Here is an 18,904-nt window from a genome sequence, read left to right as displayed (position 1 = left end):
TAGATGTTTCTACTGAACTAAATGCACCCTCTCTCTGCTTTAGAGAAGTTAACTTTTTCTCTTCCATAGCTCCTAAAACTTGCAGGACACTTCCTCCCGTCTCTGCTACTGCCCCAGGGGTAGGGGCCCCATCTTGAATTCCCATGCTGCTGCTGGTGGTGGTGGTGGTGGCGGCGGTGGCCGCCGCCGCAGAGGCAGAAGCCCCCTGTTTCTTGCCACAAGCTCCTTAGCTGACAGCCCCAGCGCTGGTGGGCATGCATGGCCATGCTGCATCTGCCTTCCTTCCTTCCAGGCCTTTTCTTCTTGGCCTTGCCTGAGCAGCATTGGCTAGCTCCTGGGCCTTTCGGAGCTCAGCTATGAGAAGCTTCCACTTCATCTGGTCACGCTCTTTCTGCACCTCTGTCAGGGAGGTCTGGAGCAACTTAATCTGGAAGGCCGCCACCTTGCGCTCCAACTCCAGCTGCCCAGTGAGCTCTTGCACTTCTGCCGCGAGGGTCTGCGCCGCCAACTTCTGCAGCTTGGGGAAGTCGTGCAGCCATTGCACTCGGTGCCCGCGCGCGTGGCTCTGCCTGCAGACGAAGCGAATGCCCAGGGCCAGGCTGGCCCAGGCACACGCTTCCTTGGCCTCGCTAGGCAACCTGTTGTCTTCCAAGATGGTCTTGAGTTTGCCTTCTATCTCTTCCCAGGGCAGAGACAAATTCTCAAAGTAGAATTCGGGGCCTTTAACGTGCCTCGTCATCTTATGGTTGATAAAGACCAGGACTTCCGCATGGTGGAACCCACCACAATTATCTTGGGGATTCATGCTCTCAGGGCTTTCGCAGCGGTTTTCTTTGAGCCAACGAGAGAGCGCCTTTCTCCTTCCAAAGCCTCCAGCAGAAAGCGTCTTAAACATTTTTAAATAGAACTTGTCTCTTCCCAAAAAATTCTCAGAGAAGGGATTTGTAAGCTCACATAACACGATGCATTGACTTTTCACCCTCTAGTTCATATTCATAAAATGGTTTACGCACCACACGTACTGAGAAGGCAAGTTCAACATTACATTTGGGAATTGTTGGCCTGGGTGTTGAAAGAGTGAGGACTACCTTCCTATTTCTTAGGTCTTATCCACCTGACTTATTCACTAGGTTTGAGAATTTAGTGTCAGTCAACTTGATTGCTTTGTTGAGGAGGTATATATGGTAGTCTAGAAGAAGTGATAAAGTTTAAGGGTAATCATGGTATCCATCAATCTCATAATATCAGGTAGTTTGATACCTCACCAATATTTTAAATAATTAATTTAAGTTTACCTGTGGAGTATCTTTTATTGCAGAATCTTTTAAAATGTAGTCAGCATCTTCATGATAGTAACAATAATTACCATTTGTTAACAACGTGCTGTGAACCACTATTGCTAATTTTAACAGGAGATATTTTAATTTATATCTTAAATATATATGTCTAACTTCAATATCAGTGTTTTGTTTTGTTTTTAAATACCTTACATTCCCTTTTCCCCCAACCATTTTATTGGCACATAATTTACATATCATAATTTAATCATTCAGTTATATCAAGGGGTATTGTGTAGTCACCACCTCATCTATCTGAGAGCACACCACCTCCACACACACAACATGGTTAAATCCCCTTTAAAATGAGTAGTGCAATTACAATCAGTAGTAGTGCACTCTCCCCACTACCACCCTCATTATTTTACTCTTGAAATCCCCTTTCCCTCCCTATCACCCACCCCACACCTCTGCATTCCCTATAACTGTTATTCTCATTATGTATCCACTCCTCCTGTGCTTCACACCTGGGAAACCCAACAAAAAGCAATAAAAAACAAAATCACACTAAGGTGGCAGGCTAAAATCATAATAGTATAAAGACAAAATTACAAATAATACATAAGAAGGAAAAGACCACATCCATAATCAAAAAGACAGGAGAGAAACTCCTGTCACGGAACAACTAAGAGATATTCTCCCCCAGTGCAAATTCAGGTAGTATTTATAAGTGGGGAGGGAGTATCAACTGCCCAAGTATCAAGTTTGATCTAGCAAAATCAAGATTATAATGATCTCTGCCTGATAGTACGGCTGGCTGTTCAAGACTATTGCCTTTGGTCAGAAGGGATCTGCGAGTGGCTCAAAGCTTGACTAGATTTTGGGCTTGCAAGATCCTCCACAGCCTTCCACAAATTGGGTATTAATAATTTTAACTCTGATACTTTTCTCTTCACCATGCTTGAATATTGTAATTATCTTCTTTGGGTCACACAAGTTGGTGTGCTTCTTTCATGTAAACTTAGTTGACTTCTCACTCAGAAGGCTGCTTGTTTGAAGACAAGCCTTTATGACTCCATACACTATTCTGATATGTAGCTGGACACCATCTACTTCCTTCACCACACTTTGCCGTAGCACCTTTACATTCAGTTATCATTTCATGATAGTGAGTATTGACCAGGGCCAGGATGTAAGAATTAAAAATTCTTAAGTTAGAGTTAGGATTCAGTGTGAGTCCAAAACCCAGACTTGGATCTATGCTTCTTTTTTTTTATTTGATGTACCTTGGAAGTTGAGCTATATGTCATATCATTCTGTAGTTCAATCCTGTCGAGCATGATTGTACAATTGCTTTCACAATCAGTCCCCAAACATCCTTTTCCTTCCTGGACTTCTTGACATCATCTCCCTTTTAGGTCCCCACCCCTCTATATTGCCCTCCCTCCAAATTCTTGTTATATTTTCTTTCCCTATACACTTAACTTCCCTGGATTTCCTTTACTGAAAAATACAGAAACCCAAAGTACGGTGGGTGACTCGACTCCAATGGTGGTACACCTCTGAGACACACCCTATCTCAAGTGTATTTGGAATGTCTTTTATTGAAGGTTCTTGAAGGCTGAAAGTAAATAAATTTTCCTAAGGAAATTAGCTTGATTAAAATATCAAAAAACAAAGCATAACATTTTGAGTTATATATTTTAAATATGCTAAACATCAAACAATTATTTAAGTATTTTACTGACCATATGTATGTTTGAACATGCACAAGTTGTTCAGATATGAATGAATAAGTTACTGTTTATCTTATTATCTCAGTGTCCAATTAAATATATGAAGTCAGATTTCATCTAAGATCACTTTAAGTATTCAAATTCTAGAAAATCTAATAAAATCAGTAAGTTTAGAAGTTTAAAATTTTTTATTTTATTTTGACTATAAAGCAAAAACTCAAAAGACATTCATGTAAAATGTTACATCCTCCATTCTTTGTGCAACTCAGCAACATACTTCTTATAGAGAGAAATAAAGATTATAATAAACAGTATATTTTCATTTCATAAGTGCATTTGGACTGGCATTTACTATACTGGAACTTAATGTACAATATTAAATAGTCATGTACAGTGCTCTGTTTTACAGAGATCATAGTCTGCTGGAAAATAAGCTAATCTGGGAAAAGTTCAGATAAAAATGATGAAAGCAATAATAGAAATATAGGCACAATGTATTCTGGGAGTTAGAGGAGGAGTGTTAGCCTTGCATTGAAAGCAGAAGTTTCCAGAGAAAGGTGATATTGGAGCCAGTCAAATGAAATTTATTCTTCCAGACAGTAAAATTGAAAGGAGTTTCCATGAAAACTAACTGGCATACACATTAGCATAAAGACCAAAAGGGCATGAAGCATTGCGAATAAACTTTAATCCATCTTCTGAGGGTGGAACAAGAATGGGATTGAGGAAAATGCAGAAGATAAGTCTAGAATAGATGAGTGGACACACAAGGTAATATATTCTGAGAGTCCTGTGTGAGGAAGAGGGCTAGGGATTTTATTTTGTTAGGCAGAAGAAAGTTAACAGAGTTGTTGGAGGAGGATGATGAACTGAATTAATCTCATTTTTAAAATATAATTTTGGCAATCCTAAAGAGATACTATTAAACACCAAATAGATTAATAAAAACAAAAATCAACTAATTATAAGAAGAATTGGTAAGGATATGGAATAAATGGTACACTTTAATATTTTTAATGGGAGTAGAAAATGTACTATTACTGTGGAAAATCCTTTTTTCAATGTCAAAAAGTACCCTATGGTCAGAAAATCCAAACCTAGGTATTTCCCTAAGACAAATGAAAACATATGCTTAAAAAAAACAATAATAAAAGGTACAACACTTATATGACTTTATTCATAATAACCCTAACTTGGATACAAGTATCCTCAAATAGGAGTAGTACAAACAAATACTGTTTTCATACAATGAGATATGACCCTCTTTTATCTCTCACTGACATCAAATTGATTCACACTCAGAGTGACCCCATAAGATAAGATAAAAATGCCCCTGTATTATTCCAAGAATGTAACTTTTTAAAAATCATTTTATTAGGGGCTCATAAACCTCTTATCACAATCCATACATCCATCCATTATATGTCAAGCACATCTGTACATTTGTTGCCCTCATCGTTCTCAAAATACTCGCTTTCTACTTGAGCCCTTGGTATCAGCTCCTCATGTTTTCCCCTCCATCATGTACCTTTGAAACTTTATAAATTATTATTATTTTGTCATGTTGTACACTGTCTGTTTTCTCCCTCCCTTCACCCACTTTTCTGTTGTCCATCCCCCCAGAAGGAGGTTATATGTAGATCTTTATAATCGGTTCCCCCTTTCTATCACACCTTCCCTCAACCTTCTGGTATCGTCACTCTCACCACTGGTCCCGGAGGGATCATCTGTCCTGGATTCCCTGTGTTTCCAGTTCCTATCTGTAGCAGTGTACATCCTCTGGTCTAGCCAGATTTGTAAGGTAGAATTGGGATCATGATAGTGGTGGGGAGGAAGCACTTAAGAATTATAGGAAAGTTTTATGTTTCATCGTTGCTACACTGCACCCTGGCTGGCTCATCTGCTCCCTGTGACCTGTCTGTAAGGGGATGTCCCGTTACCTGCAAATGGGCGTTGGGTCCCCAATCTGCACTCCCCCTTATTTACAATGATATGATTTTTTTGTTCCTTCATGCCTGATACCTGATCCCTTTTACATCTCGTGGTCATATTGGCTGGTGTGCTTCTTCCATGTGGGCTTTGTTGCTTCTCAGCTAGATGGCCGCTTGTTTACCTCGGAGCCTTTAAGACCCCAAACGCTATATCTTTTGATAGCTGGGCACTATCAGCTTTATTCACCACATTTGCTTGTGCACACATTTGTCTTCAATGATCCTGTTGCGAAGGTGTGCATCATAGAATGCCAATTTAAAAGAACAAAGTGTTCTTGCATTGAGGAAGTACTTGAGTGGAGGCCCAATATCCATTTGCTGCCTTAATACCAAGCCTATAAATATAGGCACATCGATCTATTTCCCCATCATCATATATAAATATGTTTACATGTACATGCCTGTATTTAGACCTCTATAAATTCCCTTTGCCTCCGAGTTTTTTCCTCTTATTTCCTTTTACTATCCTCTTGTCCCACTATCATGCTCAGTATTCATTTGGGTTTCAGTAATTTCTCTTGGTTACATTGCCCTTGATCCATCCCTACCAGGCCTTTCACACTGTCCTTGCCACTAATTTTGGATCACTTTTGTTCTCTTTTCCCTGGGTGGTCAACACCACCTCCTTTCAACCACCTCTCCCTCTCCCATGTTCCCCTCCCCCAACCATTGGTCCCATTGTTTTCTTCTCCAGTCTGTTCATCCAGCCTATCTTATCTAGATAGACCTGAAGAGATAATAATATGCACAAAAAGCAAGACATAGCAAGACAAAGAGACAAATGAAAACACAACGACGACAACAACAAAAATGACCATAAATAAATAAACAAAGAGAAAAACCTGTAAATAATTCAAGGTCTATTTGTTGACCTCAAGGAGTGTCCTTCAGTCAAGTCAGATGGGGTGCCACGCCCTGGCCCCAAAGTCTATCCTTTGCATTCTGAGATAGTTTATTGTACCAGCCTGGACATAAACACAAGTGGGATTAATTGAAAGGCGAAGAGATAAGTGTCTCAGTGAGCCTCACCTTTCTTGTCTCTCACCCTTTAATCATCAGACCAGTGTGCAGCTGCCTTGCTTGTTCTGTGCCTCAATTTAAAGGGCACACTACCTTTGGGATGCCTAGCCTGTAGACTGTGTAGCTGTAAATTGAGGTCCCTTTAAGACCACATGATTGGAATGTACATCTCTGGAGCTGGGGACCAACAGTTGGTGACCTGCCTTGCTGTTTGCTGCCTGTATGGGGATAGCCTAGCTCTCTCTCTCTACAGAGGACTGACTACCTGACGGCCCTCAGGACTTGAAGGACTGCCAGTGTCTCACAACTGTCTCACGGGAGTGAGTCGCACTGAGCCATTCATACTGTTTTATAATGTAACTGTTCATTTCTTGTATTATATATCAATCTGTTTATAACTTAACTGTTTATTTCTTATATTATATAGCTACCTGTTTATAATTTAACTGTTCATTTCTTGTGTTATATATCTATATATATATGTAATTATCAGCAATTTGGTTTTATCTCTCTAGAGAAACCTGTCTAACATACATTCCCTCGGGACTTCCCTGCTCTGCTCCTCCCCCGACCCCCAGCCCACGGCTCTGCAGAATGTCCTTAGTGTTTTGCCTTGGTTTGGTGGGGTCAGACTGGGCCAGTCCCGACACTGAGTCTCCAGTGTTGTTCCCCATAGGACCATGGATCAGTGAGGGATGTCGTGTCTAGTAGGATCAGCCATATGGTCCACTCTGTACATTGTCTGTTCAGCACAGGGATATCATCCTCCAGGCCTGGTGGACCAGGATGTTCTCCACTCTCTCTTCCTCCCCATTCATTTGCTCCCGTGTGCTCTGATCAGACATGTCCCTCTCCCCTAGCTGCAGCTTCAGTGCCGTCCTCTAAAGTCAATTCTTCTGTGGGAAGGGGCAGTTGTCCACGCATCTGGGATTGGGGCTGACCCCTCCAGTGGCCCCCTCTCCATGCCGGCATGCTGCATCCGCATCCTGGAACACCACATTTAACTCTGGTCCCTCTTTCCCTGTGGAGACGCAAACAATACCCTCCCCTTGGGCGGATCAGTGCCCTATTCCCTCACCACACATCTCTATCTTTTTTTTTCCCTTTCCTATACCCCTCCTTTTTAGTTGGCTACCATATGTACCCCTGGACTTTGGCCCCTGCCTACTACCTAGACCTCACCCCTGTAGTGTTTGTATAACAGTAGATTTTTCCCTGTGCCCCTTTGCATTTTTTTTACGTTTACCTCATCAGACTCGTGTACTTTGCTTTTGCCCTTGGCTTACTTTGCTTAGCATAATTTCCTCCAATTCTTCCCATGCAGCAATATGCTTCATGCGTTCATCACTGCTTTAGCAATGTGTAGCACTCCATTGTATGTATGTACCACAGTTTTTTTTTTTTTTTTTTTAAACATTTTATTAGGGGCTCATACAACACTTATCACAATCCATACATAGACATACATCAATTGTATAAAGCACATCTGTACATATTTTGCCCTAATCATTTTCTTTTTTTTTTTTTTTCTTCTTTTACATTTTATTAGGGACTCCAACAACTCTTACCACAATCCATACATATACATACATCAATTGTACAAAGCACACCCATACACTCCCTGTCCCAATCACTCTCAAGGCATTTGCTCTTCACCTAAGCCCCTTGCATCAGGTCCTCCTTTTTTTCCCCCCCTCCCTCCCTTTTCCCCCCTCCCTCATATGCCCTTGGTAATTTATACCTCGTTATTTTGTCATATCTTGCCCTATTCGGGGTCTCCCTTCCCCCCTTCTCTGCTGTCCCTCTCCCAGGGAAGAGGTCACATGTGGCTCCTTGTAATCAGTTCCCCCTTTCCAACCCACTCACCCTCCACTCTCCCAGCATCGTCCCTCACTCCCTTGGTCCTGGAGGTATCATCCACCCTGGATTCCCTGTATCTCCAACCCTCCTATGTACCAGTGTACAGCCTCTGTCCTATCCAGCCCTGCAAGGTAGAATTCGGATCATGGTAGTTGGGGGGAGGAAGCATCCAGGATCTGGGGGAAAGCTGTGTTCTTCATCGATACTACCTCACACCCTAATTAACCCATCTCCTCTCCTAAGCCCCTCTATGAGGGGATCTCCATTGGCTGACACTTGGGCCTTGGGTCTCCACTCTGCACTTCCCTCTTCATTTAATATAATATATATATACACATACATATATACATATACACATAAATACACATACATACACACACTTATATCTTTTTTTTTTTTTTTGCATGATGCCTTATACCTGGTCCCTTGGGCACCTCGTGATCGCACTGGCCGGTGTGCTTCTTCCATGTGGGCTTATTTGTTTCTGAGCGAGATGGCCGCTTGTTCACCTTCAAGCCTTTAAGACCCCAGACACTATCTCTTTTGATAGCCGGGCACCATCAGCTTTCTTCACCACATTTGCTTATGCACCCATTTGTCTTCAGCGATCCTATCATGGAGGTGTGCAGTCAATGATATGATTTTTTGTTCTTTGATACCTGGTAACTGATCCCTTTGGGACCACTCGATCACACAGGCTGGTGTGTTCTTCCATGTGGACTTTGTTGCTTCTGAGCTAGATGGCCGCTTGTTTATCTTCAAGCCTTTAAGACCCCAGTCACTATCTCTTTTGATAGCCGGGCACCATCAGCTTTCTTCACCACATTTACTTGTTCACCCACTTTGGCTCCAGCCGTTGTGTCGGGAGAGTGAGCATCATAGAGTTCCAATTTAATAAAAGAAGGTATTCATGCATTGAGGGAGTGTTTGAGTAGAGGCCCAAGGTCCTTCCGCCACCTTAATACTTGACCTATAAATATAGACACAAAGATCTATTTCCCCAACCTCCTATATATATTTGCATGTACATGTCTTTGTCTAGACCTCCATGAATGCCCTATGACTCCTAGCTCTTTCCTCCATCTCCCTTGACCTTCCTCCTGCCCTACTACCATGCTTCATCGCCACCTGGGCTAGAGTATACCTCTTCTCTAAGCAACCTTACCCTTGATCATTTCCCACCAGGCCTGCCACTCCCCCTTCTCTACCCTTTGGGGTCCCATGTTTTTCCCTTGTCCCTGGGTTTGTTAACACCACTTCCTTACCCCCCCTACCCCCCACCCCAAGTCCCCCCGGAACTGTCGGTCCCGTTGTTTTCCCTCCAGATAGTTCATCCAGCCTGTCCTATTCAGACAGACCTGTGGAGTCACTAACATGCACGAAAACTAGACAGAGGAACACAAAGCAACAGTATATAACCGGACAACAAAACAACCAAAACAAACCACTGAAAAAGAACAGAACAAAACAGTTCACAAGAGAAAAGCTTGTAGTTAGTTCAGGGATCTTTGCTGGCCCTTAGGAGCGTTTTCCAGTCCAGTCTGTTGGGGCACCACGCCCTGGCCCCAAAGTCCACTTTCAGCATTCCCTGGGGACCTTGCCACTCCATTCCCTTGCTGTTCCGCTGCACTCCCCCAGTGCATTGCCTCGGTGTGGTGGGATCAGGACAGGTGCAATTCCCACACTGTGTCTCCGGTGCTGTCCCCTGTATCGCCCTTAGTCACTGAGGGGCATCATGTCTCATAGTAGGGCCAGCCATGTTGTTCTCTCTGTGGACTGGCTGCTCTACTCAGGAACATCATCATCACGGCCTGGTGGGCCAGGCTGTGCTCCACTCTCTCCTCCTGCCCCTTCATCTGCTCCCGTGTGCTCTGGTCAAATATGACCATCTCCCATAGCTGCAGGGTCAATGTCGTCCTTTGGAACAAGTTCTTTTCGGGGGAGGGGCAGGAATCCACTTAATTTATGGTGCTGGGGCCTGCCTCCCAGACCTCTCCACCGGTTCCGTCCTCCACGCCGGGATAATGCATTCACACCTTGCGACACTGGGTTGAAGTCTGGTCCCACTTTCCCTGTGGAGATATAAACAATAACCTCCCCTTGGGTGGATTAATGCCCCATTTCTGTCATGCTGATTGTACTTACCTCAGGGGACTCATGTTGTACCTGTCCCTTTGGGACTGGCTTACCTCGCTTAGCATAATTCCTTCCAGCTCTTCCCATGAAATAACGTGTTTCATGTGCTCATCGGTGCTTTTCAATGCTGCATAATACTCCATTGTGTGTATGTGCCAAAGTTTGCTAATCCACTCGTCTATCGATGGAAACTTAGGCTGTTTCCAAGTCTTTGCTATTGTGAATTGTGCCGCAATAAACATTGGAGCGCATATGACTGGTCGTGTTTTATTTGCTCCTTCAACCGGGTATATGCCCAGTAGAGGGATGGCTGGGTCGTAAGGTAGATCGATTTCCATTTTCTTTAGGTATCGCCAGATTGCTTTCCACAGTGTCTGTACAAATCTGCACGACCACCAGCAGTGGAGGAGGGTTCCTATTTCACCACAGCCCCTCCAACACTTGTTGCTCTCTGATTTACTGATCTGGGCTAGCCTCAGGGGTGTTAGGTGGTATCTCATGGTTGTTTTGATTTGCATTTCTCTTATGGCAAGGGACTTCGAGCACTTTCTCATATATTTATTGGCCATATTGATCTCCTCTCTAGTGAAAGTTCTTCTCATTTCTTTTGCCCACTTCCTTAGGGGTTAACTGTTTTCCTCTTTTTGCAGGTCATGATGGTGTTGTAGATTTTAGTAATGAGCCCTTTGTCTGACGTGTCATTACTAAAAATCTTCTCCCAGTCTGTGGGTTGCCTTGTCACCCTCTTGGCAAAGTCTTTCGAGGTGCACAGGTGTTTTATTCTTATTAGATCCCATTTGTCAATTTCCAGATCACCTGTGTGTGTCCCCTTCCCTGTTGCAGTGAGCCTATGTGCTCCCTGGGCCAGTGCTCTGAGATTAGTCCCGATTCCTTCCTTAATGGTCCTGATGGTTTGGGGTTTGACTTCTAGATCTGTGATCCACCTTGAGTGTATTCTTGTGCATGGGGTGAGGTAGACGTCTTGTTTCAACTTTCTACATGTGGATATCCATTGTTTCCAGCACCACTTATTAAAGAGGGCACCTGCTTCCCACTTGACGTTTTTGGGACCCTTGTCGAAGATCAGTTGTCTATATGCTGATGATTTTACTCCTGGGCTTTCTATTCTTTTCCACTGGTCTGAGTGTCTATCATTGTGCCAGTACCATGCTGTTTTGACCACTGTAGCTGTGTAGTAGGCATTAAAATCAGGCAGGGCGAGTCCTCCAATTGTGTCCTTCTTCTTGAGGAGTTCTCTGCTAATTCTGGGTTTCTTCCCTCTCCATATGAAGTTGGTGGTCAGTTTTTCCAATTCTTTGAAGAAGGTTGATGGTAATTGGATTGGTATAGCATTGAACTTGTAGAGTGCTTTAGGAAGAACTGTCATCTTTACTATGTTCAGCCTACCTAACCATGAGCAGGGGAGCTTCATCCATTTGTGAAGGTCACTTTTGGTTTCCTGTAATAGGGTTTTATAATTATGCTTATATAGGTCTTTAGTATTTTTTGTTAAGTATATTCCTAGGTATTTCAGTTTGTTCTTGGCTACTGTGAAGGGTACTTCCCTCTTAATCGCCTCTTCCATGGCCCTGTCCGATGTGTATAGAAACCCTACCGACTTCTGTTTATTGATCTTGTATCCTGCTACCCTTCCGTATTCCTCTATTGCTGTAAGTATTCCAACTGTGGAGTTTTGGGGGTCTTCAATGTATAGGATCATGTCATCTGCAAATAACGATAGTTTCACCTCCTCCTCTCCCAACTGGATCCCTTTGATGTCCTTCCGCTGTCTTATGTTGTTAGCCAGAACCTCCAAAACGATATTGAATAGAAGAGGGGACAGGGGGCATCCTTGTCTTGTACCCTTTTTCAGTGGTATTGTTCTTGTCTTTTCTCCATTGACTATGATGTTGGCTGTTGGTCTTTCATAGATAGCTTGTATGAGCTTGAGGAACTTACCTTCCAATCCTATCTTCATGAGTGTTTTGATTAGGAATGGATGCTGGATGTTGTCAAATGCTTTTTCTGCATCTATGGATATTATCATATGGTTTTTATCCTTTTTCTTCTCGATGTGGTGAATGATATTGATGGATTTTCGGATGTTAAACCATCCCTGCATCGCTGGGATGAATCCTACTTGGTCGTGGTGAATGATATGTTTGATGTTCCTTTGTATTCTATTGGCCAATATTTTGTTAAGGATTTTTGCATCTATGTTCATTAGAGATATTGGTCTATAATTCTCTACGCTTGTGGGGTCTTTTCCCTGTTTGGGTATCAAAGTAATGCTGGCTTCGTAAAATGAGTTTGGGAGCTTGCCGTTCTTTTCTATGTTATGGAATACTTTGTGGAGGATCGGTGTCAGCTCTTCCCTGAATGTTTGGTAAAATTCTGCTGTGTAGCCATCTGGCCCTGGGGCCTTTTTCCTTGGTAGGTTTTTGATGACACTCTCTATTTCTTCCTTCGCTATGGGTTTGTTGAGGTTCTTGATCTCTGTCTCAGATAATCTAGGGATAGATTGTTTTTCTAAATATTTATCCATGTCTTCCAGGTTTCTGAATTCATTAGAATACAAACCTTCATAGTACTTTGTGATTATCCTTTTTATCTCATTGGGGTCTGTTGTTATTGCCCCCGATTCATCCCTCATCCTGGCTATTGATGATTGTTCCTTTCTATCTTTGGTAAGCTTTGCCAGGGGAGTGTCAATTTTATTAATTCGTTCATAAAACCAGCTTCTAGTTGCGTTAATCCTTTGCATTGTTCTTTTGTCTTCCCACTGGTTTAACTCCGCCCTGATTTTTATTATTTCTTTTCTCTTGCTATTGGAGGGGTAGTTCTGTTGACTCTGTTCTAGTTGTTGGAGGTTTTGTGTTAACATATCTGTCATACGCCTTTCTTCTTTTTTCATGTATGCATTCAGTGATATCAAGCTACCTCTGATAACTGCCTTTGCAGTGTCCCATAAGTTTTGATATGTTGTATGCTCGTTCTCATTAGTTTCTAGAAATTTCCTGATATCCTCTCTGATCTGAACCTTAACCCATTCATGTCGCAGGAGATCGTTGTTTATTCTCCAATTGGTGGCCCTTGCTTTTCTGGGTGCCCTTCTATTAATCTCCAGCTTTATGGCATGGTGGTCTGAGAAAGACGTCTGGATAATATCTATGTGTTTGAATTTACTCAGGCTGGCCTTGTGCCCCAGCATGTGATCTATTCTTGAGAAAGATCCGTGTGGATTGGAGAAGAATGTGAAACCTTTTGCTTTTGGATGAAAGGCTCTATAGATGTCTATCAGGCCCTGTTGCCTAATTACATTGTTTAGCTCTCTGGCCTCTTTGCTGAGCTTCTTTCCCTGTGACCTGTCTTTCTCTGATAGTGGAGTGTTGAAGTCCCCCACTATTATTGTTGTTTCCGTGATTTCTTCTGTCATTTTTTTAATAGTTTGTTTGACGAAATTTGCCGCACCATTATTAGGTGCGTAAATATTCAGTATGCTTATTGCTTCCTGGTTTACTGAGCCTTTGAGCATTATGTAATGTCCCTCTTTGTCTCTTTTTATGTTTTGGATCTTGAGATCCATTTTGTCGGAGATTAAGATAGCCACTCCTGCCTTCTTGGAGTTACCATTTGCTTGGTAAACTTTCTGCCAGCCCTTTATTCTCAGCATATGCTTGTCTGCTTGCTTAAGGTGTGTCTCTTGCAGGCAGCAGATTGATGGGTTATGTTTTCTAATCCAATCCTCCAGCCTCTTTCTTTTAACATATGAATTGAGCCCATTTGTATTCAAAGTGATTATTACAATCTCTGGCTTCATGGTTGCCATATTCTGTTTTGTGTTTTGGGTCTTTGCCTATCTTCCTTCATATCAGTGTACTGCGTTTGAGTGGAGGGTTTCTATCCTGTCCTCTTTTCCATCTGAGACCGTGTTGTCCTGGCACGTGTTGCTGGCATGTTGGCTTCTAGATGGAGATGGGCTATATGGTGGTCTCCTGGAGGTTCTAGTTGGAGCTTGATCTTCTGGCCATAGTGAGTCAGCCAGTATGTTCTGCAGGGTCGGGTGACTTGCAGTATATTTTTTGAGTTCTTCCTTGTCCTGGAAGACCCTTATCTTACCCTCTATCTTAATGGATAACTTGGCAGGGTATAGGATTCTGGGGGAGGCATTTTTATCTTTCAGAATTTGGAAGATGCTGCTCCATTCTCTCCTCCTCTTCATGGTTTCAGCTGATAAGTCTGAGCATACCCTTACCTGCGCTCCTTTGTATGTGACTGTCTTCCTTTCTCTTGATGCTCGTAGAATTTTCTCTTTTTCCTCTAAGTTGGATAATTTTACAATTATATGCCTTGGCGTGTTCTTCTTGGTGTTTAGCTTAGCCGGCGTCCTCTCTGCTTCCTGTATGAGAGTCGGGTTCTCCTTTGTTAGGTTGGGGAAATTTTCTTCCAGGAATTCCTTTGCTATCTTGGCGGTCGATTTGTGTGTTATGTTGTGTTCCGGTAGACCAATTATTCGAATATTATTCCTCTTCATAGCATCTGTCATTGATCTCAGGCTGTCTTCTGTTTCTTTAATTTTCCTATCTGATTGTTTTTCTCGCTTGCTTCGTTTGTTTTGAGCGTCCTCGAGTTCACTGATACGGTTCTCAGCCTCCTCAAGCCTAGATATAGCTTCTGTGACCTTTTGTGTGGCCTCTGCTACCTCCTCTGTTAGTTTCTGCAGTTCCTTTTGGTGGATAGTATTCATCCCCTCTATTGTGGACTTCATCCCCTCTATTGTGCATTTCATCCCTTCTATCGTTGCATCCTTATTTTGGTTTGCTTCTCTTAGCTCCTGTATTACTGCCAGCAGAGTTCTGAAGATTTCCTTTTGTGGCTGATCTATATCTGTTTCTTCTATGAGTGACGTTAGGTCTGTTAAAGTGCCTCGTTTTTCTGATTTTTTTGTTGGGAGTGATGTGGTCTGTTGATTTTTCCTTGATCCTTTAATAGGCCCCATGCTTCTGGGAGACAGGAGTAACCTTATTGTGTGGAGGCTCAGGCCACTGTGCCGTCTCCTGGGGTGGCTGGGGCGGGCTGCGGCAGGCTTAGGGCTGGCACTGGGGACCCAACAGGGCCCCAGGTGGTGAGAGCTGGCTGGAGCTCACTGAGGGCTCCTCAGGGACTGCAAAGCCGAGACTGCAGGTGGAGTGTTTGATCTGCCCGGGCTGTGAGCGGGCCCCTTGGATAGCTGTGCAGGCAGCTGCGGGACACTGCAGGGAACAATGGTCTTCGCTCTCCGCCCTTTTGGCGCGAAACCGCAGGGGGTAATGGCGCCGGCAAAGGAGGCTTGGCGCGAAACCGCAGGGGGCAATGGCGCCCTTCTTCTGCTCAGGCTCAGAGTCGCGGCCGCCGGGGTCCCCGCAGCACCCTGGGGAGGGCACCTACTCTTGTGCTTTGCGCAGGGGGGGGCCCTTGGTGGGCAGACTCAGCAGCGCGGGGCGCGGCGCTCCGCGGAAGCTCAGGGTCCGGGACAGGCGCGGGTTGGGCTATGGCTCCTGTTGGCGGGAAGTGCTCAGCGCAGGGTCCCCGCCAGGAGTGGAGCTGGCGCTAGGCTGCCAGGGGCTGGCGGGGGCGGGCGGGGGTGGGAGGCCAGCGCGCGGAGGGCAGGTGGAGAGGTCCGCGGCAGCGGTGCGGGTGGATGGTCCCCCGTGGGGGTCGCCAGACAACCCGCGGGTCCGCTCCCCTGAGCTTGGATGAATGGAGGGAGGGACGTGGGCCCGAGGGCAGATCGCTGCCCTGCGGGGAGAGGGGAACTGCGGGAGAGGAAAGCTTCTCTCCCAGTGGAGATCCGCGTATGGGGAGTGGGGAGTGGGCCGCTGGAGTAGGCAGGGCAGGCAAGTGGCTCTGGGCTAGGCGCCGGGTTTGGGGATGGAGCCTAAGCCGGTCGCCAGTGAGCTCACGGCAGCTTAGTGGCCAGAGATGTCCCACTAGTCCGGTCCTCTTTCACCTAGACCCCTGCTCCGGACAAATACGTGGGGTAGGACTGGGGTGCTGACCCAGGGGGATATTTCACTCACCAGACTCTTACTATTCAGCTACCTGGTCGCCAATCCCGCTTTGTTTGGAGGAGCTCTCAGAGTATGCGGGTGTCCCTGTCGGCCATCTTCCCCCACTCCCTGTACCACAGTTTTTTAATACACTCATCTGTTCATGGAAATTTGAGTTGTTTCCAACTCCTTACAGTTGTGAGCTGTGCAGGATGAACATTGGAGCGCAGCTGTCTGGGCGCGGTTTGTTTCTTGCCTCAGTAGGGGGATTGCTGGGGCGTGCGGTAGCTCAATCTCCATCTGTTTTAGATATCACCAAATTGATTTCCATAGTGACTGTACATACATACAGGTCCACCAGCAGCGGTTGAGAGTCCCTATCTCACCATAGCTCCTCCAACACTTGATGCTTTCTGATTTTTTGAATTGGGCTATCTTTGCAGGTGTTAAGTGGTATCTCTTAGTTGTTTTTACTTGCATTTCTCTTATGGACAATGATGGAGAACATTTTCTCATATGTTTATTGACCATTTGGATTTCTGCCTCTGTGAAACTTCTGTTCAGGTCCTTTGCCCACCTCTTCAGTGTAGCAGTTAGTTTTTCTCTTATTGTAAGCTTGCAAAGCATTGTAAAGCAGAATGGCAACATAAAGAACATAGCTAAGTTAGGAATCTCCCTGACACAAAAGGATAGGTGATTTGTCCTTGAGGCGACAGGAACCAGTTTGCGTAGGTTTGGGATGAGGAGACTGCAACAGATAAAATGGCACATTCCTCATTTACAGAGCTCACTCATGTATCCCGGAACTAAGTGGAAGTGATGATACCAAAATTGGGGGCAAAGTTGATACCCAAGAAATTGAAGACAAAATAAAACCCGGATCTTGGAGGAGGAGTCACAACTCTTGAGTATTCACGGTTGTACCCCGTGAATCGACTTCGGACATGTTGGGAAAACAACATATACATGGTTGATTGCTATGTGACCCACTGGAAGACACGCATGCCCAACTCTATTTCTTTTTTATTATTATTTTTTTGTTACTGTCTTTTTTTTAAAACATTTTATTAGGGGATCATACAACTCTTATCACAATCCATACATATACATACATCAATTGTATAAAGCACATCTATACATTCTTTGCCCTAATCATTTTCTTTTTTTTCCTTTTCTTTTTTTACATTTTATTAGGGGCTCATACAACTCTTATCACAATCCATACATATACATACATCAATTGTATAAAGCACATCCACACATTCCCTGCCCCAATCATTCTCAAAGCATTTGCTCTCCACTTAAGCCCTTTGCATCAGGTCCTCTTTTTTTCCCCTCCCTCCCCGCTCCCCGCTCCCCACTCCCCCCTCCCTCATGTGCCCTTGGTAATTTATACATCGTTATTTTGTCATATCTTGCCCTATCCGGAGTCTCCCTTCCCCACCTTCTCTGCCGTCCATCTCCCAGGGAGGAGGTCACATGTGGATCCTTGTAATCAGTTCCCCATTTCCAACCCACTCACCCTCCACTCTCCCAGCATCGCCCCTCACACCCTTGGTCCTGAAGGTATCATCCACCCTAGATTCCCTGTGCCTCCAGCCCCCTTATGCACCAGTGTACAACCTCTGCCCTATCCAGTCCTGCAAGGTAGAATTCGGATCATGGTAGTTGGGGGGAGGAAGCATCCAGAATCTGGGGGAAAGCTGTGCTCTTCATCGGTACTACATTGCATCCTGACTGACCCATCTCCCCTCCTAAACCCCTCTATGAGGGGATCCCAGTGGCCAACACTTGAGCCTTGGGTCTCCACTCTGCTCTTCCCCCTTCATTCAATATGGTATATATATATATATATATATATATACATACATACATACACACACATATATATACATATACATATATCTTTTTTTTGCATGATGCCTTATACTTTGGCACCTCATGATCGCACTGACTGGTGTGCTTCTTCCATGTGGGCTTTTTTGCTTCTGAGCTAGATGCCAACTCTATTTCTATAGCAGTAACACTGCATTCAACATGATACGAGGAACTGTGGCGTTGAAGAGTGACGACTACATCCTTGATGTGGAGAATGAGAAATAATTTATTCTTCCTGAGAAACACACTTATGTGTCCTGGTTTCAGACCAGGAGGGCAGTGGGTTCATTGATGAGTCACAGTACATTGGATGTTGTTCTAGTTAAGATTGCTATAGACAATTTCAGCACCTCAATATGTGTGGGGTTCCTGTGCAATGTTTCACCTAATGAATGCCCTCACCTGGTACCACTGAGAAACAAGCATTTTGCACTCCCCCCCTGAAAGGAGTCTTTGCCAATACAGAATAAACTACATTGTTGTATTACTGATGGGATCACAGAATGACAGAGTCCCTCAAAAACAAATGGACACATTATTTGTTGTAAATACACGTATCATATAACAGCCATATCCTTCTTAAAGATGAATGCATTTAAAAGAATATATGTTCAGGAAAAAATTGTGCAGGATTGTTAATATCATCTTTATTTAAAAATTATAAAATATTGAATAAAGCATTTCAAAATTCCTTTATATTTATGAGGTAGTAATATAAATTTTATATATAAATGAAACATTCATAAAAATTATGTTGTATATATATTGAAGCCATCAGATCAGAGAATCAAGTGGAAATTAATGTTGTTATCTACCAAAGAGTCATAAAACCCTTTCAATGTCCCTTAGGTTCTTCTGCATTGTAGGTATCATATGCACAGTGAAATTTGAAGATTTACCCTACCTGCCACCACATTTCCTTACATTCATAAGTCTTCCTTCCACCATGAGTTCCTATTTTCTTAGTGATGTGAGAG

The 18,904-nt window shown here is 43.8% G+C and overlaps 1 protein-coding gene across 1 annotated transcript; it reads right to left on the bottom strand.

Moving 5' to 3' along the window:
* Window positions 1-226: 226 nt before the first annotated feature.
* LOC142422750 (testis-expressed protein 13B-like) lies at window positions 227-895 on the bottom strand. The gene has a single exon (XM_075528016.1). It carries the CDS (start codon window positions 893-895, stop codon window positions 227-229), a length of 669 nt encoding a protein of 222 aa, XP_075384131.1.
* Window positions 896-18,904: the final 18,009 nt, after the last annotated feature.

The sequence above is a fragment of the Tenrec ecaudatus genome, chromosome 12, assembly GCF_050624435.1.
Source record: "Tenrec ecaudatus isolate mTenEca1 chromosome 12, mTenEca1.hap1, whole genome shotgun sequence".
NCBI lineage: Eukaryota > Metazoa > Chordata > Mammalia > Afrosoricida > Tenrecidae > Tenrec > Tenrec ecaudatus.
Note: the sequence above shows the minus strand (reverse complement) of the source record. Positions and strands in the feature narration are given on the sequence as shown.